At 42.4% G+C, this 25,921-nt stretch overlaps 1 protein-coding gene across 2 annotated transcripts in view; it reads right to left on the reverse strand.

Moving 5' to 3' along the window:
• exoc6 (exocyst complex component 6) overlaps positions 1–25,921 on the reverse strand; it is a gene marked incomplete at its 5' end in the record, with an annotated part of 76,760 nt that overhangs the window by 13,099 nt on the left and 37,740 nt on the right. For both annotated transcript variants that reach the window (XM_083634854.1, XM_083634855.1), the window contains 7 exons: positions 12,845–13,024; positions 16,635–16,769; positions 17,506–17,617; positions 19,082–19,191; positions 21,442–21,547; positions 23,605–23,702; positions 24,009–24,080. In XM_083634854.1, the coding sequence (XP_083490980.1) occupies positions 12,845–13,024; positions 16,635–16,769; positions 17,506–17,617; positions 19,082–19,191; positions 21,442–21,547; positions 23,605–23,702; positions 24,009–24,080 (813 nt within the window). The remainder of the gene's footprint in view (positions 1–12,844; positions 13,025–16,634; positions 16,770–17,505; positions 17,618–19,081; positions 19,192–21,441; positions 21,548–23,604; positions 23,703–24,008; positions 24,081–25,921) is intronic.

Raw genomic sequence — 25,921 nt, forward strand, 5'->3', positions numbered from 1 at the left:
TTGAAAAAAATATGTCACGATGAGTCCCTTGCCATGGCACACCAATCAAACATTCTCAAACAAACACCAACAAACACCAACAGACAATTGTCTGTGAATGTTGGCAGATGTTGGAGATTGTTTGAAAGCATGGCACACCGACCAAACATATTCAGCACAACAGTCCCAAACATGTAAAAAAGAAACACCAGAAAAATAGAAACTGCACTGTGTTACAGCACATAGAAGATGGCTCAGACTGACAAAGTTAGTTATACATCTGTCGAGTAATACAATGATACACCCAGTTTATTTCTTTTGTAGCGACAGATGGCCTTAAACGCCACACTCACGTGACGCTTCTTGAGAGAGAGGTGAGGGAACGTGCATATTTCTGCAGACTTTATCGAGGGACCATGAAGGCGTCATGTGACAGGCAACCGCAGGCAACGCTAGTTGAAGCTTGGAGGTCCTGCTGATGGCAGCTGCAACAGTGTTTTCTCTGCTATCAACCTGGTTAATCTGGCTATATTCTTCATCACAGCGGGTCATTACCCACTGTGCACTTAATCGTGCACTAGTTCTGCATAAGCACCTGCAGCTCTCTCCTTATTTTACTGACGTTCTCAGTGATCACACGGCTGTTTACATGTGTTTCTGAACGGCTAGCTAGTTATTAGCATAGCTCGTTGTTAGCCGTCATGGATGTTCTCTCTCTCCCTCATGTAACCTTGCTGCGCAAAACATTACTTGTTTGCGGGAGTGCATGGGAGAAGTCTCCCGCTAGTGTTGTTGATGCCCAGTGTGATGGCACATGGTTGGCAGAGAAACGTATGTTTGCTGCGTCGCGTGTAACGTTAGGAGGCTCTGCCTCTGACCGAACTGACCAGACAACCGCATGCATTAAGCGCGCATGCGTGAGCTCCGTTTCCATGGATACGCGACTGAAAACATGGGAAGTTACCAGACAACAGCGAACAGCGAACAACGCCGGATTGAACAAGTCGAATCCTGGCAAACATGACAGAACATCGCCGAACATCGCCAAACACGAACAGACAAGGACAGACAGCTATGGCACACCAAACGAACATTTGTCTTTGTTCGTGTTTGTTTGTGTTTGTTTGAGAATGTTCGTTTGGTGTGCCATGGGCTTAGACACATACAGTGTGGAGAATAGGGTCCAGGTTGAAAAGAAAACGAAATTCTCCTTTAAGTAGGAGCAAAGGCTGTTGGTCTAATGGTGCTCAACAAAACCCGGAATAGAATTGAAAACACCATTACTGGAGTGAATCTTGAGTCCAAACAATGGCAGAAAAAAAAACTATAGTGAGTATGAAAAAACTACTCAAACAAATTGTGGCAAACCATCCAGTTATACGAGGGATCAGCCGAGCAGAATTTTGGTAAACAAATCGCGTCACTGGGTGGCAATGGAACCCTATGGAGCCCAAGTGGCGCGAGGCTTGAGTGTCTGACTCTAGCCGACTAACTCTGTTTACATTTTAAAAACTGCGACAGTTCACACAACTTTAACACGACGTGCATATATTATACATCAAACTCTTGAGCCAATTCTGCTCTCACTCAGACTGTCAAAATATAAGCGATGTGATGTATAGTTTTTGAGATATTAACGTTTGTTTGGCACAACTCATACTATTAACTGCCGCGGGGTTCCGCATTTCTGGGTGGCAAGTGACATCAGCTGATTCGTCCTATAGAAAGTAAGAACCATACTGCTGCTACTGAGCAAAAGAAGAAGAGAGCTTGGGCTGCAATTTGCAGTGAATTCAATGCCTCAAAGTGATCACAACTTAGAGAGAACTGAGGCCTTCTTCTTTGAGACAGAGAGGAAAGTCTAGGCTCAAGCAAAGTAATGATCTCCAATGCATTTTCTTTGTACATACGAAAGAGGTCTCGGAAAGTTATTTCATCAAACTGATTCAATGGATTACTCCTATCCACAAGTACTCGTCTGGCTGGCCCCTGTAATGCATATTGGTCTTCATTTAGATATTCCAAATAGTCCATGCTCCCTTTCACAAACAGTACTAAGCAGAAGTTAAACCTGCCGCTTTGGAGGATTAATTTAAGCTTCAATTTAGTCTCAGAGTAGCTTTGATCCACCCTCTTGCAATCGGCTTTCTTTAATCCAGAACAGGCTAAATCTACGACTATTAAGATAAGGCTGTGCAAGTGACTTAGAGTTAAGCCAGCTCAAACAGCATTTTAGTCTGGGACTAGCCTTAAGCCTTGTCTGCGAAACCACCCCTAAAGGTTTCAACATTCTGAAGGAATGGCTTCTGCTTATTGATTCCTAAACAAATTTTGCATTTTTGGCTTGTGACCCCACTTTGACATTCAAATTTAGGTACATTGGTGATATCATCAGTGACATCAGTCAGGGATTCAGTTAGCCAGCAATTGCAGCTTTTGGCCGGCATCATGTGCAGTGAGCCGGCAGATATATAAATAAATATATATATTTGGAATATAAATATTCCAAATAAATAAATAAATTCATTAACAGCATAATAGCCTAATCTTGTGTGACCTAAATGCAATCATGAATAACATATTATAGGCTATCCTAGTATTGCGTGACCTATAAGATAGGCTATGTTGCCAGGCCCACCGCAGTCCGTCAGATTAGACTACCGCTTCACAAACGAGCAGAGACGCAGATCATTAATTAGAATTGCAACAGCGCTGATAATACAAGGGCCAAGTAATCCCGCAGTTCCGCACAGCTTAGTGGCAACTGAACTAAATGGCTCTCCTGTATAGGCTACCAAACGTGATTCTGGAATGAAATGCAGTCGGGCAACAAGCGCGAGCGATTGATTGATTGTTTCGCCCATTTTAGCGAACGTGGAATGACGGTGCCCAACTGCCCAACTGGGTTACACTGGTAGTTGTTTGACGATATTGCTCGAGCTGTAAACAAGGCTATCTTGGTGAGTACTCAACCAATTTGAAAAGATGATGTCACGATGAGTCCCTTAGACATATACAGTGTGAAAAATAGGGTCCAGGTTGAAAAAAACACACACAAAATTATCCTTTAAGGATGAAGCACAACCAGTACTCTTAACACTTAACACTTCTGTTAAAGGAACACGCCAACATTTTGGGAGATTCGCCTATTTGCCATATTCCCGTTATGAGAATGTAGATGCCTTTCTCTCTGTGTGTGCAGTATAAAGTGCAGTGCACCCCTAGCCTAGGTAAACCCAGCCCCCACGTGACCTGCTCTCTCAGTTCCCAGTCACTCACCTAGTGACTGAGAACAGGTCTGAGAGCAGGTCACGTGGGGGATGGGTTTACCCAGGCTAGTGCACCCCTGCTGCCAGTCAGCTGAGCAGCTGAATGGTCTTTCTCTCCTCTGTGCGTGCAGTATAAAGTGCAGTGCACCCCTGCTGCCAGTCAGCTGAGCAGCTGAATGGTCTTTCTCTCCTCTGTGCGTGCAGTATAAAATGTGGTGCACCCCTCCTACTAGTCAGCTGAGGAGCTGAATGGTCTTTCTCTCTGCGTGTGGTGCACCCCTCCTACTAGTCAGCTGAGCAGCTGAATGGTCTTTCTCTCCTCTGTGTGTGCAGTAGAAAGTGCGGTGCACCACTCCTGCTAGGCAGCTGAATGGTCTTTCTCTCCTCTGTGCATGCAATAGAAAGTGCAGTGCACCCCTGCTGCTAGTCAGCTGAGCAGCTGAATGGTCTTTCTCTCCTCTGTGCGTGCAGTAGAAAGTGCGGCGCACCCCTCCTGCTAGTCAGCTGAGCAGCTGAATGGTCTTTCTATCCTCTGTGCGTGCAATAGAAAGTGCAGTGCCCCCCTGCTGCTAGTCAGCTGAGCAGCTGAATGGTCTTTCTCTCCTCTGTGCGTGCAGTATAAAGTGCGGTGCACCTCTCCCGCTAGTCAGCTGAGCAGCTGAATGGTCCTTCTCTCCTCTGTGCGTGCAGTATAAAGTGTGGTGCACCCCTCCTGCTAGTCAGCTGAGCAGCTGAATGGTTTTTCTCTCCTCTGTGCATGCAGTATAAAGTGTGGTGCACCCTTCCTGCTAGTCAGCTGAGCAGCTGAATGGTCTTTCTCTCCTCTGTGCCACCTGTTGCAAATGACATCTAGTGCTTACAATACTCGCTCTGCTCAACACATTCTCCTAAAGATTCTAATAACAAACACTGTACTTGGTCAAACCTCATTCAGGGCTGCTGCTGCCAGTGAAAGGGAACAAACTACAGAAAACACTCAAACTGGACACTTTTATGCCTAAATCAGCATTCAAGGACTCTATTATGAACATTCTCATTGACACCTGCAACTGTTTCTCAACCCAGTAACATCCCCAACCCCCTCCACTGTTTGTTGGCTCATTGGTGTCTGTTCCTTTCGTGTTGCCCGTCCCACTGGCCACTGCTATCTTGCTTTTTTTTTTTTTTTGTACTGTTCTGCTTGTTGTCATGAGTATATGTAAGTGGAATATATGCTGCAAATGTTATGACTGTATATTGCTGATTGGTATATTTGATTGTGTCCCTTTGTCCTTTTAACTTCTTACTATCGCTGTGCTTAGTTGGGTTTATAAATGTTTGCATGCTGCTGTCATTTAGCTCCAGTATGTCTGAAATGCTGCATGTGTACTAGGGATGCAGCGGTTTCCGGTTTGAAGGTATACCCCGGTTTGAAAAAGTCACGGTATCAAAACCACTAAGATTTGCCGTCATACCTTCTCCACGGTATCAGCTGTTTCCCCAAAACAACGTGCCGGTTGCTTGCAGAGTGCAGCTTACGCGGCCCCTCCCCCTTGCTGCATGCCTACCTAGACGCACAGTAGTGAGGAGCTGTCCTTGACTGTGTTTACAACCGTGTGTGTGATAAAGCAGGAGAACGCAAGGAAGGACCCCCCTGAACTTTCCCCCCATCTAAAAAGACGACGTCGGCTGTATGGGAATATTTTGGCTATTGTAAAATCACAGATGGCCATAGCCTTAACGCGAGACTCATCAGAATGACTGATGAGTCTCGCGTTGAGCCTAGGATGGCCAGGGCTTAGATCTGCGTGAGCACGACCCGTCGTTATTTGTCAAATTCAAGCTACATTAAAACGTTGTCTTGCTTCAACATACATCGCATTGGACATAAACTATTTCCACCCGCAGGTTTGAGGAGTAGCTAACAAACGTCTAATAAATGCTCTCTCTATGCTAACGTTACCTACTGAGGCAGCTAACATGGCTAATTAGCTAGCTAACACCAGCTATCTTTCTCCACTAACTAACGTTAACGTTAGTTGACTGAGCGAACGTCGCTGTACAGCAGGTCGTTATCAAAACGTATTGCACTGAAGAGAAGTAACATTAGATAATGACGAAAGACTCCTCCAACCTGTCAGTGGAAAATTATGCACAAACTTTGTGTGTGTGAGTGAGAGAGAGAGAGAGAGAGAGAGACAGAAACAGGGACAGAGGCTGTGTGTGTGTGTGTGTGTGTGTGTGTGTGAGGAAACAATAATTGTGTCCAGTGTTCACCCATTACAAAAGAGAAGCGTGTATTTGATATTATTATGATGTTTTAGTTTCACATCAAATTAATTAGATTAAATCGTTTACATTTATAAGTAAGAACAGTACTATATTAACATAGTATAATAACAAACTATATTAACACATACTTGCCAGTTAACTGTCATTACAGTTGGAGGTTACATTAACATTTTTTCTCAGTCCACAATTCAGCAAACTGTTAAAAATAAAATAAATTTTGTTCATTGGCATTTTTTACACATAAAGGTCCGCAATACCGCGATACCGTGAAACCGTGGTATTTTTGTCCAAGGTTATCATACCGTCAAAAACTCATACCGTTGCATCCCTAATGTGTACCACTACTTTATCTGTTTATGTTGAAGTGTTTAGATGGTTTATGTACTGTTGCCTTTTTAAACATTTAACCTGATTTATTTATTTGCCCCCCCCCCTCCCTTCAAGAGGCCTTGTCTCTTGCCAGGCCGTCATTGTAAATAAGAATTTGTTCTTAATTGATTTGCCTGGTTAAATAAAGGCTAAATAAAATAAATTAAATTAAATCTGTGCGTGCAGTAGAAAGTGTGGTGCACCCCTCGTGCTAGTCAGCTGAGCAGCTGAATGGTAGTGGACGGTACACGGTTCAGTCACCAAAAATACACATTCCAACAGCGCCAAAACACTCATACAGTATGTACAAGTTGTGACTCGTGCACTCACCACACTGTGAAATAATAATCCAAAATTACGAGGAACAGTCATTTTCAAAGTAGTCTCTCAAACCAGAATCTCTCTTCTACATTCTGCGAATGCATCATATACAGTCTGTACTTCATGCCCACAGAGCCTGGTCAAAGGAAGTTGGGAAAAAAAGTGTTCCCAACTTGAAGTACAGACATGTAGGCGGAAGCATTTGAAATTTGCAAGAGCCAACTCGTCTGTTTTAAGAGACTATTTTTGAAGTAAACACATAGCCGGAACTTCTGTCCACACATGGACGCCTGGCGCAGTGATATGCACACAGCGCCTCGAAAGCACCATGGAAACTAATGTTACTTCCGTCAACAAAACAAAAGGGACAAGAAGAAGGATAGCGCAGGCGCTGTGTGCAATCCTAAACAACACCACAAGCAGGCGCTGTGTGCAATCCTAAACAACACCACAAGCAGGCGCAGTGTGCAATCCTAAACAACACCACAAGCAGGCGCTGTGTGCAATCCTAAACAACACCACAAGCAGGCGCTGTGTGCAATCCTCAATCCTTTTTTTTAAGTAACATTAGTTGCCATAGTGCTTTTGAGGCGCTGTGTGCATATCACTGTGCCAGGCGTCCATGTTTGGAAATAAGTTCCGGCTATTTATTTACTTTTCACAAGTCAAACCAACTCCCCCTCCGTGTCGTCCTCCATCTGCACTTTGCCAATTGAAAAAGGGGAGGGGAGGAAAACTTTGGAGGCGTCTTTCAGACATAGAAATGCAACTGATAGAATGTGCACTGCATGTACCACAATACTAACGATCTGTCCATAATAATAGTCGTGAAATTGCGGTTTTTCCTCAGACTCAAAATGTATAATCGTTCCATCCCTAGACACAAGTCAGCCTATTGATTCCAAACGAGTTAGTATCACACAAGTCCGCCTACTGACTCCAAATAATTTAGTATGAAAGCTTGTTGGTACTGTACTACCGGTACTTGATTTTCAGGTTCATTCATGAATTCATGAATTAACCTGATGAAGCACACCTGCGAAACACGTTCTTGTTGCAAATAAATCATGTCTTTTTGAAAAGTTTGGTCATCCCGTGGATTTTTGGGAGTGTGCGGTCCTCATATGGACTTGTTCCTGAGAAGTTTGTTTTTATCTAGCATTTTGATTTCTCTTGCTGCGACCAGCACCTCCCGTTTTGGATGTGCACGAGCACTCTCTTATTGAACAGAAAGAGAAGTTTTGGATGTGCACGAGCAGCACTCTCTTATTGAACAGAAAGAGAAGTCTCAACAAGTCCTACTTTCATACTTGACTGACTGTGTGATCATCCTGAGGGGGCGAAGTGAACCGACAGCACTGCCCTCAAAGGGACCGCATTACCCAGAATCCATTTTCATACATTCCACGGCCTGGTGCCATGTGCTCTCATAGCTCCAAATTCAACAGAGCAAAGCAGGGAGACAAATAAAAATCCACCAGAAGCTTAAAAAACAAACAAAAACAGAAAATTGTCGAGTAAGACAATGATCAAGACACCGTCGCTATTCTGTCAAACTTCTATACATTTTAAACTGACTACACATATTAAGCCTTTGAATTCCTTTGAATGGTCCTAAGCCCCTGAAGGATTATTAAGAACGACCCACTAGAAAACAAAAACACACTTAGTAGTAGGGATGTCAATTTTCGGTTAATTTCACTTTCGATTAACCGACGCTAATAATCGATTAACCTATCGGTTAATTCATAATTTTTTAATATTAATTTTTTTTTTTTTTTTTTTTTTTTTGTCTATTTACTCAATGAGCTCATGCCCAAACAAGGCGTGTCTATTTAGATGCTGAAATGTTAATGCTTTTTGTGTTAGAATTATGCCTTTATTTTTTGTTGGCTTTGCTGAAATTTATAAGTTTATTGCCACATTTTGATCAGGTAATCATTCCAAAATCATTCTGGCTCTTATATGGATGACAAGGAAATATATTTTTGAGAGCTTTATTTCCTGTTTATGTAAACATTACAACAACAACAATCTGTTATTTCTTTTGATTTTTTCACATTAGGCCTACTGTCTTTTGCAGCATAAAAACTTAAACAAAATATAGCCTATTTCGATTTGCTGCAAACAATTAAACAAAATTTGATTTGAACAAAATAGTTGCATGATGCAAAACACTGTGCAAAATCTGCAAGGAAACTCAAAAAACGTGTCAATTTTTTTTTTTTTTTTTTTAATATTAACTGATAGACCGACAGCAATAACCGAACAACGACGTTAGCGACGGTTAATCGATTAACGGTTAACCGTTGACATCCCTACTTAGTAGCAATCAATCAGGTCTCGAGCTTAAGGACCACCTGTCCTCCTGGGTGGATAGAAATAGCATCTGGAAGGATGTAGATTAATTTTGGGACAAATTTCAGACAAGAGTTGCCAGTCGGGCGTGCGAGCTGTGTCCGTGAGAAAAAACTACTCATGTTCTGGCAATGCAGTAGTCTAACATAGCCAGACCTATCTCCACACTTTGTTTTAGCACTGTGCCAGTGCTAGAGCTAGTAATGTAGTAACTTGAAGTTACTTAGATTAGTAACTGTAATATAATTACTGTTTTGGAAATTGTAATCCCTTAGATTAGTAGTTACATTACATTACATTACATTACGTCATTTAGCAGATGCTTTTGTCCAAAGCGACTTACAATACTGGGAAAGTAATAGAATTACAGTAACACGTTAGTTATGAGTGAATGTAACTGTAAAATACACTAGACAGGGCTCAACATTAAGCCTTTCTTCACACCATACGCCAAAGCCACGCTGAAGCTGAGTGATGCTGAGTGCCACGCTAAAGCGGTCACACCAGAAACACTTTCTTTTCCTCAGCGCCTGGCTCGGAGCTGCTCCTCCGGCCCCTCTCCCTTCACAACTTGCATTGACTTCATGCCTGGCATGTCGGCTGCTGCGCGCTGCATCTTGGAAAATAGAATGCTTTTCTTGAATGCTTTATAACCAATAAGAGCGTTAGCTGAATGCTTTATAACCAATAAGAGCGTTAGCTGAATGCTTTATAACCAATAAGATCGTTAGCTGAATACTTTATAACCAATAAGAGCGTTAGCTGAATACTTTATAACCAATAAGATCATTAGCTGAATGCTTTATAACCAATAAGAGCGTTAGCTGAATGCTTTATAACCAATAAGAGCGTTAGCTGAATGCTTTATAACCAATAAGAGCGTTAGCTGAATGCTTTATAACCAAAAGAGCGTTAGCTGAATGCTTTATAACCAATAAGAGCGTTAGCTGAATGCTTTATAACCAATAAGAGCGTTAGCTGAATGCTTTATAACCAATAAGAGCGTTAGCTGAATGCTTTATAACCAATAAGAGCGTTAGCTGAATGCTTTATAACCAATAAGATCGTTAGCTGAATGCTTTATAACCAATAAGAGCATTAGCTGAATGCTTTATAACGCAAATGTAAAAAATAAATAAATACTTCACGTGTATTACGAGTGCAGGAAGATGCAACAAGCCTGGAGTAGTGGAGGACATTCCACCACACAGTAGTGGAGGACGTTCCACCACACAGTAGTGGAGGACGTTCCACCACACAGTAGTGGAGGACGTTCCACCACACAGTAGTGGAGGACGTTCCACACCACAGTCAGATATGAGCATGCTTTCATCTCCCCTCTCCCTGTACTGTGGCAGCACAGTGGTGTGACAGGCAGGGATACTTACCGACATGGAGGCATGGTCATTGTTGTTATTCTGAGCAGAGACACCCCCAAACCAGCAGAGACACCCCCGGCCCAAACCAACCAAACATGGAAGGAGGGAGGAAAGGAGGAGGAGGAGGAGAAAAGAAGTGTGGCAACAATAAATGGACAGGAGGAGGTAGATTTCATCTAGAGAGATTTAGCATGCTTGACAGAAGTCAAAAGAATCAGTAACTCAAAATTGGTAGCAAATCGGTTAGAGCACTTTTCATGGCAGGGGTTGTGGATGGAGAGACAGGAGAGATTCTTGAAAAAAGTCTTAAGAAAAAAAGAAAATAGAACTCATTTGAGACAGGAGAACAGAAGTTGGAAAGAAGAGCAGGCAAGCAGTCCACTGAGAGAGAATGGAAGGGGTTGCCAGCTATCCAGGCCAAATCACACTCATCTTTTCATTTGACACATAGTGGCAAGATGGAGATGCACTTATGTCATGACTTAAGTCCTTCACACTTTGCCATCACCAAACATGGCTTAAAACCATTAACGACTAGAGAAAACACAAGTACCGTTTTGTAATTACAGGTTCCTTATTCATGTAATAATGGTGTAATTACACAATTAATTTGGCATATTCACTTCATTTGCCATACTGCAATTAAGCAATAGTTCACACTAGGCCAAAGGGAAAGAATTTATTTTTGTGGTTTTGGTGGAATTGTTCATTATTATGGTTTTGGTGGAATGCCACTGTAGAAAATGGACTGTTAGACACATAACAGATTAAAATAGTCATAACTTTTGATCTGAGAGAGCTATCTCAGTCATTCAAAAAGTTATATATGGGGAGAATTTATAATTTATGGAAATGGCAAAAAAATGAAAATGTCAAAATGTCACCATGTGAAGGGTTTTTGAAGGCCACCACACATCACGTTCGGAAGTGAGCTATTGTTTTTATAAAACGGTTACCAAGTATGGCAATATGAAAGTAATAGACACACTCCAATTGAAATAGTTTTTATTCATAATAAATAATGTTCAAACTAAAATAGTCCTTCCTGGCTGCCTGCACATTGAGCGAGGCAGTTGCTGTGTAACATAGGTAACGTACAGCAGCTAGCTAGCAGCTAGCAACACAGGCTATCTCCGGTTTAGCTAGTCAATTTCATAGTTGTAGTACACAATTATCTCAACAGCCGAGCAACGGATTTCAAAACTAATTTTACCATTGGAAGAAATGTGACTTGTACATGCTAGTGTTTCAGTCATTCAGGGGCATTTTGAGAGGAGTTTGAGAGTAGTTGCTACTACTATACAAATAAACACATAACTAAAACTACTACTAGTTGGTAACTACGGACCTGTCTGCAGCGCTGCTTGAACTCAGACACGGAGGGACACTGAATTGTGCAGGGATAACGTCATAGCCGTGGTATATGCTCAATATACCACGGCATTGAACCAATCAGATCGCTTGATTTGAGATACCCGTTTTATAATTCACAATATATCACGATACATTTTCAAACACTTGACATGGATTTTAATAGGGATGTGATCTGTTTTATGCAAAAAAGAAGAAAAGAGCAGAAACAATGGGAGGGGTAATGAACAAAATGCTAAAATCGTATTTAGAATTAAAAACTCGCAAAATGCAAAGTTTGTTTTGTAACACTTTATATTAAAGTCATATTTATAATCACTTGTTAATAGGTAATAAGGTTATGCTTATTATCACTAGGTAGATGCAAAAAAACAGTTTAAGATTTTCATGTAAATAATGTCTGTTAAGTCACTATCTATCTGATAGTGAGTTAACACAATGGTGATTGAACCTAGGGTCCATTGATGGAAGCCTTTGCATTTTCAGTATTGCAGCATTTATGAACTTGGTGTATGTGGGGACACAGTGTGGGCGGAGATGACACAATAGACTCATGGGCCGTTCCATTAAAATTGGGAAACCGGAATGTGACGGTTCAAAGGTCATGAGCTCCGATGGTGACGTCACCAGTGCTCGGATTTTCTCTGCCAAACTCGGAGGAGCCTCAGCAGCCCTGACCTCAAAAATCCAAGATGGCTGCGCCGTGCATCAACAGTAATTAAAATCGTAGTAAATACTTGTTTATTACAGTAGCACTGCTGTCTTTTTTTGTCTCATTAAAATCAGCTGTATACACACAGCACTGTCTAACTTCTATCTGTGTGGACATGTTGCTGCAGTGTTTGTATGCGCAAAATACAGCGAAATGCATTGTTATCAACTGTTATTGCTAACAATGGCAAACATCGACAACTTGAGTGTGATGATATTTAACTGTCCCATTCCCGTTGCCCAGTTTTAATGGAACGGCCATCACTCTGTAGGTTACTGTAGGTAGCTTCCCGACAACTCTTGTGTGAAGTAGGATAACATGCTACTTTTTTCCGGTCTCTGCTAGCATTATGGGTGGTTATAATATGGCCGAACAAACTGACAAATGTCACATAATAACACTGCAATTACCACTCATCGTCATAGGTGTCACCCAAGAGAACACTGGAATCTTAGAGATTAACTGTTAATAAGTGCACCCTAATGTAGTGTTATTAACACATAATAGTGTTAGTAAGCACTTTATTAGGGCCTTATAAGGACCTTATTAGCTATTAACAAGTGCTTATCAATAGGACTTTAATATAAAGTGTTACCATATTGTTTTCACATGGGTGAAAAATATCATCCCTACTTTCATTCACAAAAACACCATTAACACTGACACCTCTATGTAACACAAAACACCACTTAAAAGCAACGACATCTAAAAACAAAATGAAAGAACCCAACTTCCACAATTCCCATAAAGCGGCGGCGGTGGTAGTGGTAGGCGGTGGGGAAGTGTCGAAGCCCAGTAGGGCGGAGCCAACTCACCGGCAGGTGCGTGAAGACCTGGAACGTGGAGCGCAGGAAGTTGATGAGGTCCATGAGGTATCCGGAGGCACGGCCGTCCGACTCGGACATGCCCCACTCGTAGTCCGCCAGCTGGACAAACTCGTCGATCTTCTGGTTCAGTTTGGTATAGATCTCCCCCTCAGCGGCGTGACGAGCATCCTGCACACAAGCCCAGCTCATTCCTTTCTCCTATTTCATCCTCTTGATTTAACACTTCACTTGGTCACTTCTCAGATGGCGAGTTAATCTCTCAAAAGCCACAAATCTAGCTACTTTTTCAGGACAAGGGGGAAAATATGAATGTATTGACTCTAGGGGTGTTACGGTACATGTATTCGTCCCGTGAGTTCACGGTACGGGCATCACGGTACGTCGTTTCATGGCACGTGAAACGACACGACGAATACGTCAAATCCAGAAGCACCTAAACGCTGTTTGAACGCCATTGAATTGAATTGAATTAAACGCCACAGAAGAAGACACACCAAAACAACACAAGGGCCATAGAAATCCGCGTTCACAGAATGGAACGTTTTGTGGCGATAAGCTGTTTTGCAAATTCTGTCAACATCAAGCCAACGAGGTAAGCTTGCCAATGTAACGTTACGTAGCCGTGACAAAGTCCTTTATAGTTGCGCGTTGCGGCTAAACGTTACATAACTCAAAGCTGTTAACTTGTAAACAAGCAACTTACATCGCGTGGGATGAAGCAAGATGCGGTGAGGAAGAGGGGATGACTCCTTGTCATGTTCCAATAATCCATTAGATGAGTGAACGTAATCATATTATGTTAAACAAAACTCGCATCCAATAACGTTAGGGCGCTGACAGGATTCTTTCCCGTACTTACTGGGAAAGTGAAACCCACCCCGTTGTCTGTCAGACAGTGGGGGTATTTCAACAGTTTCAACAGTAAGAAGTTATTCTTCTTCTGCAGTTTTATTCTTCTTCTACTGAACATGTAGGTATTTTGACGTTGACTAATGAAATACTGCCGCCTAGTGGCCGCTTTTAGATAGGATTCCAAATTAGTGCTTAAATCAAACACATCAATAAGCAAATGCTACATAAAACAAATACAACAGGGGGAGGGGTTGGTGGGAGTATTAGGCTACTCCACACATGCGCTCTGTTTACAAACTTGTGTACAATAAAGATTTAAAGTGGGGGGAAATGCCTTTGCCCTGTCAAACAGCTGGAATACAGACATCTGAGAGGGAGGCGCACCCCACACTTTGAAAATCACTGCTCTAGAGTAAAACCTTTTTGTGTGGATTGCCTAGATCTTATTAAATAGTGGACATTTATTCATTCCCACTTATTAGACACTATTTCTGATGGTAAAATTAGCGTAAAAAGTAGGGATGCACCGATTGCGATTTTGTTGGCCGATTCCGATTTCCGATTTTTGAATATAGTCTGACTTGCCGATACCGATTTTTGCCGATTCCGATTTTCTTTCTAAGAACAATAATTGACGGGTTATTTTTTGACGTTTTTTTTTTTTTTTTACTTTGCTTTAATAGAAAATTAACATTCATGTCACATTTCTTATCATTTGCATGAGGTAGGACGATCTCACTCAAAAACATCTAAAAATAAAAGTGTTCCAGGTTACTGGACAGAGCTGTTCTTTTTTGTGTAAATACAATGAATATAAAACAATTAATTCCAGTATATCCCACAGCTAACATGCATTTACTTTTCCAAAAGAAAAAACGTGCAACAGAACAGGGGCTTCAGATGAAAAGTAGCCTATGGCTAAATCTGTTACAAAGCATATCTTCCCCTATGGGGTTTAATGTTTTTTTTGTATATGTCCCTGCCAAATAAACTACCGTAATAAAATAAAATAAATAAACATCAAAATGTTATCCATGGACAAGGAGTTTATAGCCTATGTGGAGCCCAGAGACCTTCGAAGCCATGCCCACTCTACAGTTGTGGATTTGGCTGTTATTGAGTAGCCTAGATGAGGAAATGAGTTTGAGTTGACTCAGTTTGAATATCGTAGTTTACACACAGTCCGTTTTTTTTAATCCGCCATTCGAAAAAAAATCATCTCGCACAGTAAACCTTGCACACTGGTCCGATGCGTTTTATTATTATGTTCGTCGTTCTATTCACAATACGAAACAAAAGTCCTCTCCTGCATGCACGTTACAACGTGACTGGCAGATAGCAGCAGCAGCAGCAGCAGGCAGCGGTGATGTGGAGTGCAGCTGGTCGCGGAAGAGGGGTGAGGTGAAGCGAGCCACTCAGACTGCAGTGGACTCCAAACAACCTACCCGGCCCCTCCAGTCCGCGACTCCACACTGACGAAGACATGCTGTGGCATGTGTGTAGTGGCAGCTTTCGTTTTGGCAGCAACTCATCCGTCTCGGTCTCGCTGCTTTTGGGTGCGCGCACGTCACTTTGAAAATCGGCTCACAGAATCGGCATTTTAGAGTGACCGGCGCAGATCACCGATCGAGGCCGATCACGTGGAAATCGGCCATTTCCGGTCACGTGCCGATCGATCGGTGCATCCCTAGTAAAAAGCAGAATTCAGACAAATTCAAAGGGAAAAAAACAGAATTTGGAATTTGTTGCTTTTTTCCCCGTTTTCGTACCGAACCGTGACCCCAAAACCGAGGTACGTACCGTACCGTGACTTTTGTGTACCGTGACACCCCTAATTGACTCCTCCCATTGAGGCAGACATTACACACACGTCCCACTCACAGGACATTACACACACGTCCCACTCACAGGACATTACACACACGTCCCACTCACAGGACATTACACACACGTCCCACTCACAGGACATTACACACACGTCCCACTCACAGGACATTACACACACGTCCCACTCACAGGACATTACACACACGTCCCGCTCACAGGACAGACATTACACACACGTCCCGCTCACAGGACAGACATTACACACACACGTCCCACTCACAGGACGTTACACACACGTCCCACTCACAGGACATTACACACATGTCCCACTCACAGGACATTACACACACGTCCCACTCACAGGACATTACACACACGTCCCGCTCACAGGACATTACACACACGTCCCACTCACAGGTAGAGCTGTGCATCTTCACTGATCTCACGATTCGATACGATTATACAAGTCTACGATTCGATTCGATTCGATTATACGATGCATCTCGATGCATCTCCGATGCATCGCGATGCATCTTAAATCGATGCATCACTTTTTCCGCAATACATGATTTATTTTTTCTCACTTTCTTTTTTCTCACTGTGTGGCTACTTTTAAAATAAAAGTGCATTTGGAATTGCATTGTATTATGATCCATAATTAAAATAAACAACTGCATGTACTTACCGGTACATTCTATTTTATTTGATTATTAAAAAAAATAAAAAAAAATAAAAAAAATAAAAAAAATTAAATAATCGATTTTTGATATTTGTTAATCGATTCAGAATCGTCCTATTAAGCATCGCGATGCATCTCTGAATCGATTATTTTCGGCAGCTCTACTCACAGGACAGAAGACCAAATGAACAAACAAAGCGCTCCCCGTGGGCCAATCAGTGTGACTTTGACAATGCTGGAAAGTGGTGGTGAAGGTATCACCCACCCAGGTGCATCCTAATCTGATCAGGGGTGTCTAAGATATTGATCAGGGGTGTCTAAGATATTGATCAGGGGTGTCTAAGATATTGATCAGGGGTGTCTAAGATATTGCATGTGATAGATGGGCAAAGACATGAATGGACGGAGAGCGATCATTACCTTGAAGGTGGACAATCCGTAGAGTCTCGTGGTGTGTACTGTCTCGGGGGAGACATTGGTGATGTTTGTTATAAACTCCTCCAGATACTTGCAGGCCTGCTCAAGGTGGGTGGTGTTGATGATGATCTGCACCAGCTACAGAAAGAAAGGGAGGTCATGGTATGCCTGTTTCTAGGCAGGGTTTTTCTAGTTTTAGTGAGCATAGCGCACATATGCACAAAGCTCACATACATACACTCAAAGCCAACAGCACAATAACAATAAATAAATTAACCTGTATCTCAATAGAGGCTCCAAAATTAACTTTTTCTATAAGAATGAGAAGTGTCCGTCTGCAAGCAGAGTTTTGTCCGGCCACAGCTATGCTGTTTTACGTGCGATCGGGCTGAAACTTTCAGGAAATGTAAAGAGCACCCATGCGGGTGACCTGACGGAACCAGATTTTTTAATTAGCAAATTGCCCCACGGGTCCATTAGTGGCTAAAGAATGTTACAATTTTAGATTAGCATTGGGGGGTTTTTGGCTGGTGATGAGTGAAGCTAATCTACCAGCCACTTGCATATTTTACCAGCATTTGACTGGTGGCTGGTGCTAATTTTGGACCCTGTCTCAATAACACAGGATTTACAGCACAGGTTGACTCAATTAAAGCCCAAAGCACAACCCTCTTTTCCATAAACTTATGAGAACATTTTGTCAAAAATAAGGGTTTGGGGCCCTAACGGATCATTTGCTGCCAGGCCCGGGCAAGAGGTGAAGAGGTTCTGGGTTACGGGCCCCCTGAGCTCTTGGGCCACTAGGCCTGGGCCCGGTCGGTAATACATCCCTTTCCCTGAGTGACAGTATAAGTAATAGTAGCAGTGTTCTTACCTCAGTCAGTCCTATGTGAGGCTTCTTGATGAGGTTTTGCAGACAGCCACTGAGTGTTCTGGTCAGCAGCAGGTTGGTTGACTTTCGTAGCATGTCGTCGATCTCTGTCGAACTGGATAAACAAACAAACTAGATTGAACACGTCGATTCTGTCCACTCACATAGCACATGGATACAAATGAAGGGGGATAAATGTAGCAATCTGTGTAAATTAAATTTACAGAAACAATTTATGAAAAAAATAATGCAAAAAATACATATTTCAAGATAAATGTCACAATATGATATCACGATATGGTGCCAGTATATCGATAATGTTTCGCAAGAGGAAGTATCATGGTATATCAATATTTTAAGCACAACCAGCTCAGTAACGGTCCCCCCCCCCCCCACCCCATGGACATTATCCCTGTGGCTATCATCTGGTCAATCTAGACTCATACAACAAATGTAATCCACCGTGCTTCGACCTGACTCGTGTGATTCAACAACATAGCATAACGTAGCTACTGAATGCAGCACTTAACCTGAGTGTGCTAAAATGTCAAGACACACACACACACACACACACACACGTATGTATGTATGCAGACACACACACACACACACACACACACACACACACGTATGTATGCAGACACACACACACACGTATGCAGACACACACACGCACGCACGCACACACACCCCCCTTAGCATGTAAGTGTTAAAGTAAATGTGTACGATCATTGTATCTCCAGCTGCTGAGCACCTGCAGCAGCTGATAACAGGGACTGACTGACCAGCATACCTGCCAAAACAGTTTTTAACGATTTCTGAGTCTCCCTATTTTTAACCCTTTAATCTCTCGATTCTAATCAAATGGCTGCAGCGGGTTCAGTTTGAAGCTTAGCTTGTGGAGAAGGGGGCTAAACAATGCGTCAAACTTAGGCTCAATTTTGGCGAGGGAAAAACTGGTATGGCCATTTCCAAAGGACTCTCTTGACCTCTCACCTCAAGATATCTTCTCCACTCATGTACATATTGAATATATTTACTCGATTTGATTGCACTTGCAACGTTGTGATTGTCTTTAGCTAGCTTCCTACTACTTACTGTATCTCTGTATATTGATGTGACCGCTACGCTGCATACAGACACTAAGACAAATTCCTCGTATGTAACTTGCATACTGTGGCAATAAAAGTGATTCTGATTCTGATATCTGACTGAGAATGGAGACTCCCCTTTACAGATAGGGTCCACGAGCTACGGAGGGAGGCATTTGCCGGTACCCCAGAAAACCTCCCTCTTTTTCACAGCCTAATGTTTGGCAGGTATGCTGACCAGAGAAAACCACAATGCTCTGTTGTGTGTGTGTGTGTGTGTGTGTGTGTGTGTGTGTGTGTATCATGTACTGTATGCATGTATGTGTGTGTGCGCGTGTATGTGTGTGTGCGTGTGTATGTATGTGTGTGTGTGTATGTGTGTGTGTGTGTGTGTGTATGTGTGTGTGTGTGTGTACTGTGTATGTGTGTATGTGTGTGTGTGTGTGTGTGTGTGTGTGTGTGTGTGTATGTGTGTCTGTGTAGCCTACCTGCGGTGTAGTGATTCAGAGAACTTGAGGCTGGCGTAGATGAACTCTTTGACTTGCGTGTAGATGTGAGGGACAGACTGGGACATGGGCAGCTTCTTAGGAAAGTCCTGCTGCTCACACAGACAAACAACACAGTCAAACAACAACAGAGACAAACAACAACACAGTCAAACAACACAAACAACAACACAGACAAAAAACAACAGTGACAAACAACAACACAAACAGAGACAAACAACAACACAGATAACAACACAGAAAACAACAACACAGACAAAAAACAACAGTGACAAACAACAACACAAACAGAGACAAACAACAACACAGATAACAACACAGAAAACAACAACACAGACAAAAAACAACAGTGACAAACAACAACACAAACAGAGACAAACAACAACACAGATAACAACACAGAAAACAACAACACAGACAAAAAACAACAGTGACAAACAACAACACAAACAGAGACAAACAACAACACAGATAACAACACAGAAAACAACAACACAGACAAAAAACAACAGTGACAAACAACAACACAGAGACAAACAACAACAAAGACAAAAAACAACAGTGACAAACAACACAAACAGAGACAAACAACAACACAGATAACAACACAGAAAACAACAACACAGACAACAACAACAACACAGAAAACAACACAGACAAACAACAACAGAAAACAACACCACTCGTCAGCGGATTCAACAACATTCATAACCTAGTGGCAACACAAAAAGCTTTATCTCTAGAACCATTCGTCCCTTTGAGTTCAAACTTGGTGGATGCACTGCTGGGGACCCGACAAACTGCAGTGTTGAATTTCATGCAATTCAGGGGGTGGGTGGTGGGGGGAGGTGTGTGCATGGTGTGGGAATGGGAAATACATTTTAATTTTATTGAATTTGAGTTGTCAGTACAGGGTGCAAGAATATAACAAAAGGAACATTTACCCCCACCTAACCGACACAAAATAACCATACAGACAAACGGGGAAATAATTTCACATGTTAATCAGGTTACATTACATTACGTTACATTACGTCATTTGGCAGACGCTTTTATCCAAAGCGACTTACAATAACACATTTTTTGTCAGCAATAGAGCAATCAACTATAGAGCACAGTCTATGACAACTACAACTTCTGAAGGAACAGTGGTACAAGTTTAGGTTAGTGGTACAAGGTTGGTTAGTTTTTTTTTTTTTTTTTTTTTTTTTTTTTAAGAAAGAGAGAGAACGAAGTTAGATCAAGAAGGGCCCAGATGGAGCCTGAAAAGGTGTGTCTTTAGTCTTTTCCGAAAGATCGGCAGTGATTCAGCTGTCCTGACCGAAGGTGGAAGCTCGTTCCACCATTGAGGTGCCAGGGACGAGAAGAGTCGAGATCGGGATGAGCGACTTTTGAGCCCCCGTAGCGAAGGAGGGGCGAGGCGACCTGCACTGGTGGAGGAGCGAAGGGAGCGCTGAGAGGTTTGGAACCTGACCATGGATTGCAGGTACCGGGGAGCTGACTGGTGTACTGCCCTGTAGGCCAGTACCAGTGTCTTGAATTAGATGCGGGCCGGGATGGGAAGCCAGTGGAGCTCCTGGAAGAGGGGAGTGACGTGAGAGAATTTGGGTTGGTTGAATATCAGACGGGCTGCAGCATTCTGAATGAGCTGAAGCGGTCGGATGTCGGTGGCAGGTAGGCCGGCCAGGAGCACGTTGCAGTAGTCCAGGCGGGAGGAGACAAGAGACTGGACCAGGAGTTGAGTCGCTTCTCTTGTGAGAAAGGGACGGATTTTGCGGATGTTCAAGTCTTATTATTCTGCGAAGAGAGGTTTTGGATCAAATCCAAAAGTACTGTAGCACACGGATCAAGTGGATATAGGAACTTTTATTGAACTAACGTTTCGACGCAGTGTGCGACTTCATCAGAGTCCTGATTAATCTGCATTGGAAGGATGCTGTTCATGTTCACAAGTATTGATTGATTATTTTTGTATTATTAGTTTAGTTTTGTCACTTGCTACTAGGAAAGTAATGATATATTTGCAATGTGCAAGTATCGTCTCTAAAAATAGTGATGTTTAACAATATATCAGAATATTACATTTGAAGAAAAATATGGTTTCATTTGTTTGAAACTTGCAAACTCAATTGTATAAAATAAAATAAATATTTGACACCGTCTTCATCTGTGCTTCTCAATAGGAACCTAGAAAACTTGTTGCTGTGTAAGGTCGGTGTGAATGTCTCTCCCTCTGTGAATGTTTGAGTAGGCCTGTGTGTGTGCGTGTGTGTGTGAGTGTGTGTGTGTGTGTGTGTGTGTGTGTGCGTGTGTGTGAGAGTGTGTGTTTGTGAGCTTCAAACCTTCTCTATCTCAGCATCATGGAAAGGGAAACGACTGAGGACCAGCTTGTACTCCTCCTCTGTCTCCACTGGGATAGGACTGTAGTTGTCCAACTCAAAGATCTCCCTATGGAAAAAGAACACAGTGTTTAGTGTCTGCATAAATTTACTTTAGCGACAATGGCAAAATAATATCATGTTGTTTTGCATTATTTACATTTGTAATGCTGGTCTTTGATCTCAGCCAAACACTATATATACTGACTAGGGCAGTCAGCGTTAACGCCTTATGATTAAGGTCAGACATAAGGCCTTCTTTTAATGGAGAAGGAAGTGCAGCACGCGCATCAGCTCAGTGGGTCAGGTGCAGGACAAATGACCAATAACCGATAATTATTTCACTTTTTTTTTTTTTTTTTTAATAAACAAGTTCTTAATCTGTATTTATGCACACCTGGGGTAAAAAAAGATGTAGTGAGCAAAGATGGATGATTTAATATTCCATAGCTCTGACCTAACCAAATCTAACTGACATCACTATTGTGAACACAAAACAAATAACATTCTGATATACAGTAATATTATATGATTGTTTTAGTAAAGTGTATCACTCAATTATAGTAGGGGTGGGAATCAGCAGATGCCCCACGATACGATTCACGATACTTAAAGGTCCTATCCGTAAGTTCTAACTATTACTGACACCGGTGGCCGTTAGAGTAACTGCAGGCAGTGTGTGAACGAGCTGGTGCGGGGGCACCATACTCGCACGCGCACAAGCAGCTGCCTGGCAACAGCAGAGGTGTTGGTTGCTTTGTAACGTTAACTCATAAAAGTCACTTGAAAACGGCAACCTGGACAATTTATCGGTCAGATCAGCCTCGAGATGCCCAGGAAGGATTCTGGATGAATTACCGGACGTTATTGTGGCATGTTTGGCCGTGTTTTTGGCTTACATTGGCTGCGGGAAAATGGATAGGATATTCACGTTACCGTGAGCCAGGAACTACCCTGCTTCCCCTCTATGTACGGTACAGTGTAGTGCCTGGAGTTGACCAAACTGAACAATCAAACAATGTTTCATTAAGCATAACAGTAACGTTAGGCATATTTACGACTGTTACATTCATTATCCACACAAGACGGTAACGTTATTAGTGGAGCTCGGTGGTCATTTCTATAAATGTAAATCAATATTAGTTAGCCGCGATTAGCATCAAGCTAACGTTATACTAATGTGCAGTCCCACTGCAGCTACAGTAACTGCAGTCAGAGCCTTCTCCCCCGGTACTGTCTAATAGTTGACCAAACTGAACAGTCAAACAATGTAGCGTAAGCATAACAGACAGTAACGTTAGGCATATTTACGACTGTTACATTCATTATCAACACATGACGGTAACTTATTAGTGGGGCTGGTAGTAATTTATATAAATATAGCTAAATCTATTAGTTAGCCGTGTATAGCATCAAGCTAACGTTATAATAGGCAGACTCACCACCGCAGCTAACTGCAGTCAAACAATAATGTTCCATGACCATAAGCATAATGGTAGTAACGTTAGGGTTGCATTACTTCACACAAGACGGTAATGTTAGCGGAGTTTCTGACCAGGTGGTAAATAAATTAGCAAGCAGCTAACATTATCTGGTCAAAACCACATTACAGTAGCTACAAGCAGCAAGGTCCCTCCATGAACCGAAAACACAGTCCCGACTCTAGTTTCCCCCCGATGTCGGTCACATTGCTGCTGTCTGGCCAGACGGGCTTCACTAGATAAATATTTATTTATTTATTCATTTTGTTTGGACTTTTTTCTGGAGTCTGTGTCGTTGTTTGCTTTTGCTAGCAGCTAGCGACGAACGTAACGTTAGCCACTTCCTGTTAGCCGTCTTCGTTGGTATTTCCGCCGGAGCCATGAGGACAAGAAGCAGGCTCGTGAACGCGCAGAATGTCACATCCGCCCAATTTGCCGGGAAAGTATGGTATGTATGTAAGTATGGTAATAGAAAACACTTTGTGAACGTTTATTTTCCGGCCAAACTTACGGATAGGACCTTTAAGTGACGATATGATCGTATTACGATATTTAGCACTTACTTGTCAAGTTAAAACCTTTAAAGCCTTTCTCATGTTCTAATGGGTGGAGGCAGCTGTAAGTCCACACACAGACCCAAGCTCACCTGAAAACCAGCGCCCATTTCTTCAGCAGAGTCTCGTTGTATTGGTCTCTGATCTCAAAGAGCAGGTCAAACAGTCGGTTCACTGGGAAACCATAACCCTGTACGTACACACACACACACACACACACACACACACACACACACGTTCATTTCTCCCCAATTGTACTTGTCCAATTCCCCCTGCTGTCCTGGTCGTTGCTCCACCCCCTCTGCCGATCTAGGGAGAGTTGTAGACTGGCACATGCTTCCTCCAATACATGTGCAGTCGCCAGCTGCTTCTTTTCACCTGACAGCGAGAGTTTGCGCATGGGAGGATCGCTACACTACCCAGACGCCCAAGCTAATTAAAGAGTAAAAATGCAGTCAAATGCAGCTTTGACTGTCAGCGAGGCGTCGGAACCAACCTGTAGAGTGTCGGCAAAGATTACTATGAGGTTCTTCAGCTCCAGAACCAGGTCTGGGTCATCACAGTATGACTGCAGAGAGAGGGAAACAGACAATCTATAAACAAGACTAATAATAAGAGGTGTGTGTGTGTGTGTGTGTGTTAGTATAAAACTTGTCAAATGCTGTGTTACAAGTTGCTACACAGGCAGAAAAAGTAAGTAAACAGTAAACATTAGGGATCTGAGAATATATTTGAATGAAATATATCGCAATACAAAATGTGACAATAGGTATCATGAGTCAGAAAAATGAATGGCGATATTTAGGGATGCAGTGATCCGATATTGATATCGGCCCAATTTGGACTCAAACAGAGTACCGCAGGGATGTATTTTTGTAGGCCAAACCACAAGTCCCTGCACTTCCTGGTTATTTTGTATAAAAGTCAATGGGATTTTTGTATGGGAATTTCGGTTACAGTAAATGGCTGAAATAAGGTATGTGGTTAACAAAAGTTTATGAGACGGCAGAAAAGAGGACCACTTTTATGACTTTTGAAGCGTGTGATTTTTTTTAACACAATTTTCAGAAAATGCTTCAAAAGTCATAAAAGTCCTAATTTATAAAGATTATCTTGCTGAACACGAAGTTTGAAGTTTCATAAACTTTTATAAACCACAGACCTTATTTCAGGCATTTAACCAAAATCCCCATACAAACATCCCATTGACTCTGAGACGAGGGAACAGTGACCATGGTGGCGATGCCACAGTTTATGCATTGGAGACAATGTCAGGTCAATCTACTGGTTCCAGGTGGCCTGCAGCCTGTGACAGGGAGTTTATGCTCCGGGGGAGCAGCTTAACGGGTTGGGAGGCGATGCGAACGCTGTTACTCTGGGCCAATGTTGTTGACTTCCTTAAACACACGGGAAAACCCTGAGGGTCAGCATTACAAAGAAATCCACTGGTGATTTATGATCTTCAGAGTGAGAGGCCTGTCACATTTATGATCTTCAGAGTGAGAGGCCTGCCACATTTATGATCTTCAGAGTGAGAGGCCTGTCACATTTATGATCTTCAGAGTGAGAGGCCTGTCACATTTATGATCTTCAGAGTGAGAGGCCTGTCACATTTATGATCTTCAGAGTGAGAGGCCTGCAACATTTATGATCTTCAGAGTGAGAGGCCTGTCACATTTATGATCTTCAGAGTGAGAGGCCTGTCACATTTATGATCTTCAGAGTGAGAGGCCTGTCACATTTATGATCTTCAGAGTGAGAGGCCTGCAACATTTATGATCTTCAGAGTGAGAGGCCTGTCACATTTATGATCTTCAGAGTGAGAGGCCTGCAACATTTATGATCTTCAGAGTGAGAGGCCTGTCACATTTATGATCTTCAGAGTGAGAGGCCTGTCACATTTATGATCTTCAGAGTGAGAGGCCTGTCACATTTATGATCTTCAGAGTGAGAGGCCTGCAACATTTATGATCTTCAGAGAGGACTGCCACATTTATGATCTTCAGAGTGAGAGGCCTGCAACATTTATGATCTTCAGAGTGAGAGGCCTGTCACATTTATGATCTTCAGAGAGGACTGCCACATTTATGATCTTCAGAGTGAGAGGCCTGCAACATTTATGATCTTCAGAGTGAGAGGCCTGTCACATTTATGATCTTCAGAGTGAGAGGCCTGCAACATTTATGATCTTCAGAGTGAGAGGCCTGTCACATTTATGATCTTCAGAGTGAGAGGCCTGTCACATTTATGATCTTCAGAGAGGACTGTCACATTTATGATCCTCAGAGTGAGAGGCCTGTCACATTTATGATCTTCAGAGTGAGAGGCCTGTCACATTTATGATCTTCAGAGTGAGAGGCCTGTCACATTTATGATCTTCAGAGAGGACTGTCACATTTATGATCCTCA

Source organism: Poromitra crassiceps (assembly GCF_964638095.1).
Source record: "Poromitra crassiceps genome assembly, chromosome: 4".
Lineage (NCBI taxonomy): Eukaryota > Metazoa > Chordata > Actinopteri > Beryciformes > Melamphaidae > Poromitra > Poromitra crassiceps.